General features: G+C 54.1%; 1 protein-coding gene across 1 annotated transcript in view; it reads right to left on the bottom strand.

Moving 5' to 3' along the window:
- Positions 1 to 3,036, bottom strand: part of DCHS1 (dachsous cadherin-related 1) — a 50,417-nt gene extending 47,381 nt beyond the window's left edge. Inside the window, exon 1 of the mRNA XM_009281975.1 lies at positions 1,285 to 3,036. Coding sequence (XP_009280250.1) covers positions 1,285 to 3,036 — 1,752 coding nt within the window. The remainder of the gene's footprint in view (positions 1 to 1,284) is intronic.
- Positions 3,037 to 7,017: the final 3,981 nt, after the last annotated feature.

Raw genomic sequence — 7,017 nt, 5'->3', positions numbered from 1 at the left:
CTACCCCCCCCGGCCCCTGCACTCACCCACCCCACAAGCCCCTCTCCAGCACTCCCATCCCATACCATCAGTCCCCTGCAATCACACACCCTACACGGCCCACATTCACCAGCCCACAGCCTCATACCCCCCATGCCCCAGCAGTGCACCCACAGCACACCCATAGACCAGTTTTTCTCGCCAGCTCCACTTCCTCCTCCAGGCCCATCTGGAGGCCCTTTTCCCTGGCCAGGTCGCAGGACCTCTTCCTGCCTTGTCTCATGGGCCCCAGAATTCCTGCTCCCCCTCGCCCGCTCCTCCTGGCCCCATGGGCACTGCTCACCACCTGGCCCCAGAGCCCCTCACGGCCCCAGCCAGACACCCCCAGCACCCCACGACTCCAGCAAAGAAGTGCCCCAAACTTCACAGGTGCTTGTCCTGACGGACAGTCTGGATGCTGCCTTGGTTGGCAGCGCCTTGCTGCATTACCACACCAGTTCCCCACTGTCAGCCCCAAGCCCCACGTCTCCCCATCCTGGCTCAGGTGGGCTGCATTGCCTGTCTCCAGCAACCAGGGCTCCAGGGCCTGAGCTGTGATTGAAACAGCAAATTCAGGGAACACAAAATATACAAAATACAAATGGCATCACTGGCACATCTCAGGGTCTGCAGAACCTGTCAGAAGGGCAGCACCTCTCCAGGCCTCACCTGTGACCTCTCACTACACGAAGCCTGATGCAGCATGCGTCTCTCAGCTCAAATCCCACAGGTGCTGTTTCCAAGGTAATATAACAATACCAATTGTGCATAATTAATGCTAATGTTCACAACCAGCCTTACAAACACTGATGAACTTAGGCTAATGACCTCACAGGGGGAGAGAGAAGTTAGCAGCTTGGCTACAAGCAGCTTCCTAGAGGTCCTACCCATTTTCCCGAGCACCATTTTGAGTGCCCTGGCCTGCAAGGCAGCTCCACACTTGCGCAAGCAAGACCTGGCATAGTGGACCCCAATCCTAGCTGAGGTCAATACCATGCTTTGCACAAAGGACATCCTCGAGGTATGCCCATAGGATCAGTGATATCACCCAGTACTCACATGCAGAAAGGGTGTAACAGTGCTCTACTCCATTTCCGACTCACACCGAGCATGGGGATCTCTGTTCTAGCATTCCTGCTGCAACTGTTGCCCATCTAAGCCATGACAACTGCACCAAACAGCCTTCCGTGGCAGGTCTCCCATCCCAAGCCTCACACAGCCCTGGCCGTGCCCTCCTCAAGCTCAGCTCCTGACAGTTGTACCTACCTGTAAGAAGCAGGTCCCAACAGGGGTGTTCTCCTTCAGGGACACATTGTAGAAATTACTCCTGAACACTGGCTCATTGTCATTGACATCCTGCAGGGCCACATGTACCACAGCTGAAGAAGAGAGGGCAGGGGTTCCCTTGTCTGTGGCCAGCACAGTCAGCTGAGGCTGAGGATCCTTCTCATAATCCAGTGGGGCAGCGGTGGTGATGATACCTGTGGCAGGGTCAATGGCAAACCAGCTGGAGTGGGTGTCACGGCCATGCACGATACTGTACCGCACCTCCCCATTGGGACCCTGGTCCTTGTCACGAGCTGTCACCTGCAGGACAAAGCTGCCCGGGTACACAACCTCGGGGATGCTTTGTTTGTACTCCTGCTGGTCGAAGAGTGGAGGGTTGTCATTGATATCCATCACTTGCAGCACAAAGGCTGATTCTGCCCGGAGTGGAGGTGTTCCTGAGTCAGTAGCTGTCACCCGCAAATCATAGGAGTCTCTTTCTTCCCGATCCAGAAGCTGGTCCACACAGATCAGGTAGATGATGTTGTCCTTGGTAGTGAGGGCAAATTTGCCATCCCCTCCCTCCAGTGTGACATTGACATTGGAGTACTCGCCATAGTCGGGGTCGGAAACAGAGATGCGTGCCACATACTGGCCAGGCTGGGCTCCCTCAGAGATCTGAGGGGAGCCATCTTCGCTCAGGAAGATGATAGTCATAGTGGGCTGGTTGTCATTGTAGTCACGCACATGAATAGTGACAAAGGCTGTGGTGACCTCAGGATGGACAGCCTTATCCCTTGCCTGCACAACCAACTCATGCACCTTCCTTACTTCATAGTCCAGACCCTTGTTGAGCTTGATGACTCCAGTCCGGGAATCAATGGTGAAGTACTGGTCAGGATCGCTCTGCCGCCGGTTGATCTCATAAATCACATCCCCATTGTCACCTTCATCTGCGTCAGAGGCAAAGACCTGCAGGATGCTGCTGCCAGGTTTCAGATTCTCTGAGATGAGAGTATGATAGCGGCTCTGGTTGAAGCTAGGAGCATTGTCATTGATGTCCTGGATGCACACATCCAGCGTCATCTGGGTACTCCGGGGAGGAGAGCCACCATCATAGGCTTCCAACAGCAGCGAGTATGATGAACGGTTCTCCCGATCCAAGACATTACTGACCACCAGGTCCAAATATAGGACCCCATTGGGTCCTCGACGTGTTTCTAGGCGGAAGGCTTGCCCCACATTCTCTCCCTTAATCACATAGCCTTGCGTATTGAGTAGGCCACTGTCAGCATCAAAGGCTGGGTCCAAGGGAAATCTGCTGCCAATGGGTGTGTGCTCTGGGATCTGGAAGGTGCTGTGCTGTTTGGGAAAGGCTGGAGCATGGTCATTGATGTCATTCACTTGGATGTTCACTTCTACTGTGATGCCCTCTGGGGTAACAGCAATGAAGCTGTAGCGGTCCCGAGTCTCTCGGTCCAGGACACGAGCTGTTTTGATGATACCGGTGTTCTCATCTATCCCCAAGTCAGTGGTAACACCGCTGCCCTCCTGTGCTGAGATGAAATACATGTAGGCACTAGTTCCAGGTGGCAGGCCAGCACTGATGTCCCCAATGATGGTGCCAGCTGGCTGCTCCTCATCTATTTGTAGATCCAGGGTGCCCAGGACAGCAGAGCCCTTCCCTGCTCTCAGGCCCCCAAGGATTAGCAGCTCCAGCAGAAGCATGGCTGACCTCTTCATCTGCTCCATTGCTAGTGACTTGCAGAGCAGAGGGTGGCTCAATCTCCTTTGCAGTGTGCACTTTAATCCTGCATGGAATGCAGACCAGAGGATGCTGGTTAAAAGGGAGCAGCAAAGGAAGGGCAGAAAAAAAACAACATGGAGAAGGAAGGCCTGCCACGTACCTGCTGCCCGATTGCTCTGTATCACCTATCCCTCACAAGGAGCGAAGGTGAAAATGTGTCAGAGCAGAGGGTGCCCAGAATGAAGGCCTGGGACAGCACCTAAAGTCAGCCAAGCAGGTCACACGTGACAGTGCGCGGAGGTTAGCAGCTAGTACCCTATCACATAGGCTATTTCCTACCTAGTCAAGTGTTCTTCCCAACCACCCGCCCTCCTGGCAACACTGGAGCCAGCTGCCCTAGAGCAGAGTGTTCCTGTGCCTTTAACAGCTCAATGCTTCCTGTGAGGCTGAGAGAGGCTGTCTGCAAGACAACAGAGATTTTTGGACAAACAGCAGCCTAGCACCTCTGCACCCTGAAAAAAGCTGGTCTCAAACTGGGAGAGAGCTCAACAAGTGACTGTGTTGAGACCACCCCACCCCCCGCCCCCAGTAGCATGCCTTTCAGGACCACAGGGATATAGGTGCCAAAAAATCCATGAAGTGCAAATCTGGTGTCCCTGGGAGGGAGCAGCAGAACTGGAGCGGGCTTACATCCAGTGAACAATAAATCAGAATGGCTGTATTGCAAAGGATGTACCCACAGCTGGGAATGCCCAGGATAAAATCAGGCAGGGCCCATTGTTTGGCCTGGCACAGAGATCTGTGGATGCCCCAAGCTGGTACCATGGAGGGTGGTGGCAGTACAGTAGGAACGCAGCAACTCCCTCTGAACTGCCAGCTGCTCTGGCTCCTTCCCGGTCCCACACCCTCCACTGCTCACTCTCCTCCTTTGTCTCCTTCTCACGGCTCCTTGCTCATTCTGGCTCCTTCACTCCATTTCCCCCTGCCGTAGCTTCATTTCACTGCAGCAGTGGGGGAGGGACGAGCAGGGAGGAGCAGCTCCCTGCAGCAACACCACTACTGGACACGCTGGACATGCTCCCAGTGCCCAAAGGCTGACAGCCCCCCAGGGCTCTGCCCACCCTCCCTGTGAATAGCTAGAGAAACTCAGCAGTCAAGGAGCTTGTGAAGAACACCAGCCCCAGTGCTGCTTTCAGCCCCCGGTAAACGAGGCTTAGTGGTCTGCAGGGATGGCGGCAGCATGAGCTCACACTTGGACTCTCTTGAAAGCATTTGCTGCTGGTCCCATAACCACACTCAGGAGCTGCTCATGTCAGACGAAGGACGGCAGGAACCTCCCTGTCTTGGAGGGATGGAGGTGGCTGACATTGCCTAGTTTGGGGACTAAGAATGTCAGCCCTTGATCTAAAGAAGCCTACAGCAGTGTTAACCCTTTCCAGGGGACGCAGGATGATTATTCCTGGGTCCTCTTTCCCACCTTGGGACAGCTGTTTAGATTGGTTTTCCCTGTGGAAATCCTGGGTTAGTGACAGAAAGAAAAATATTAAAAAGTGTTTTCTACATATAAAGAAGCCTTTGTTTACTTCAATGGGCATCCAGTGTCTGAGGTCTACAGCAAGTAAATCCACACACTCTTCTTGCACCTAGCAAGTATGAATCCTCATTATCTCTCAGGAGCAGAAGTCAAGAGAAGTTACTTTTATCCCTGCGGGCTGCTAGCTGGAGATCTGCACTAACTCAGTGGTCCTAGACAGGCGTCTCTCTCTCTCTCTCTCTCTCTGTTGGAGCTAGTTAAATTTCCCCAGCTGGAGGGGTAACTGCATACATCCAGAAAATGCAGTACTGGGGGAATGGGGTCCAAGTTTGCTTCTGTGATGAAACTGCACCATCCTGTGACCCAGCTGCTCACATCATGGGAAGGTACAGGGCAGAGGGTTTAAAGCCTTGGCAGGAGGTTAGACAAAAACTAAATAAAAAGGAGAGTAGAAAAACAGGTAGAGGGACAAGGCTCCCCGGGGCAATCTCAGTGGCTGAGGACAGGATGACACTGAAAGGTCTTGGGTAGCGCGTGGAAAAGATCAGGGCACAGATATGGGGAAAAAACCCACCTGGTTTGATTAGTGATGTGGCTCTTGAGAAGCAGAAGGGAGTGCAGCAAGGCTTTGTGGGCTGCTGGTGGGGAGGAGAGAAACTTGAAAAGCGAGTCTGGGGGGTATGAAGAGCAGCTGAGAGCACTGGAGCAACCAGGGAACAGAAATTAGGGTCCCTGGGGTGGGGACTGGTGATGAAAGTCGGTGTAAACTTCGCCCTTTCCACCCTCCCTGGATACAAGTGGGTAGTTTCAGAGCCTAGCTACCTCTTGGGTAAGAGATACAACTGCCAGGTTGCCAGATTGCACCAGTCCAGGAAGGGCAGAAGGCCATCCATGGTACCAGCAGCCCTCTGTTCCTATGAAGTTCGCAGGCTTGGGTCATAGAGGAAGACAGCAGTGACCTCAGTGGATGCAGAGTCACCAAATCTGAACAGCTGCTTCCAATTAGCAGATAGCTCAGCGCTAGAGGCTGGCTTGACTGGTCCAGGCCCAGCCTGTGTAATGTGAGCCAGACTGCCCTGCTCCCTCTCTGTCCCTCCCACCATCGGGCACTGAGTTCCCTAGTAAAAAATGGCAGCAGAAGCCTCTGAAGAAAACTCCTAGCATGAGAATCTGTCCAGAGAGGCGTTTGGGGTCCAGAACCATAGTAAGGAGGTTGACAGGAAGGGCATCTAAAATGGAGTGAGCTGCAATATAAACAAGCATCTCCAAGCCTAGGGCTGATAGGCCAGGGCACCAGGAGAGCCCACCCTACACTTAGCAGGTAAGTCACATTTAGAAAAAAAAGATATGGAATTACAGAGGGACCACTGCATGCATCCTTGCCCACCTGCCAGTGGCACCTCGCATATCATGTCAGCCATGAGGAAGGGGAAGCAGGCCCACACCGGCCCTAGCAGAGAAGCTGGAAAGACGGCACCCACTGTGCATGCCACAAACAGATGTCAGAGTGCTTGCTGTGCAAAAGCTCCATTAAAGCTGCAGATGCTGCTGATGCCATACCCAAAGTCTCACATGAGAGGCCATGACTCATGTAATGATGTTTTTGAGACTCCAGTCCAGATGAGGAAGGATTCAGAAGCCCATTTAATCTTTGCTGAGCACCAGTCACTGACCTGGAATACGCTTTTCTCTTCTACATTCACACAGATCTCTCTTTCAAGAGTTTCAGATTATCTGCCCTCAGAACCAGACACAGCCCAGGCTTGCCTGCAGTGCAGCCTTAGGCTAAGAACTCACTTTCAACCTCTACTTAGTCTGCCCCTACAGTCATCTCCATGCCTCCTGGCCCTCCTACTAGCTCCCACCTGGCCCTTTAGGACCAGCACCCTATTGCTCACTCCCAGCCCAGCCACAGAGCCTCATTTCCCTCTGATATCAGCTCTGAGCAGTGACCAGCGGTGGTGACCATCCTCTCATGAGGATGCAGTCAAGCTCCACTGCATCCCTGTGCATCCCATTTCTGTGCCACACCAGGGCTTCCTGCAGGCTGTCCTGTCTCTGAAAACACTCCCCCCACAAAGGAAGCTCTGATATAATTTCCTCACACATTAGCCAGTTCCCACAATCCCATCCCACATGCATCTCAGCACTGACCTGGCCCCTGCCATACTTTATGCCCATCGCAGAGGTGCTGCAGGGACTTGTCTGCTCCCCGTCCACTGGTGCCCCCAGGCTGTCAGGGTTCTCTCTCCCTCCGAACTCCTGGGCAGCCCGGCCCCCCTGGCTCTTGGGGCTCCCTGCCCCGCTTGGGGCTTCCCAGCCGTCGGTCCTACCGCCTGCTGGTGCTCCCTGTCCCCGTGCACAGCCCTGTCCCCGGGCGCTCCTGGGTGTCCCGCACAGTGCAGTCTCGGCCCGCAGCCCCCGCCCGGCGCCTCCGTGGCTCCTCTGCCGC

Source organism: Aptenodytes forsteri, unplaced genomic scaffold (assembly GCF_000699145.1).
Source record: "Aptenodytes forsteri isolate BGI_AS27 unplaced genomic scaffold, ASM69914v1 Scaffold485, whole genome shotgun sequence".
Lineage (NCBI taxonomy): Eukaryota > Metazoa > Chordata > Aves > Sphenisciformes > Spheniscidae > Aptenodytes > Aptenodytes forsteri.
Note: the sequence above shows the minus strand (reverse complement) of the source record. Positions and strands in the feature narration are given on the sequence as shown.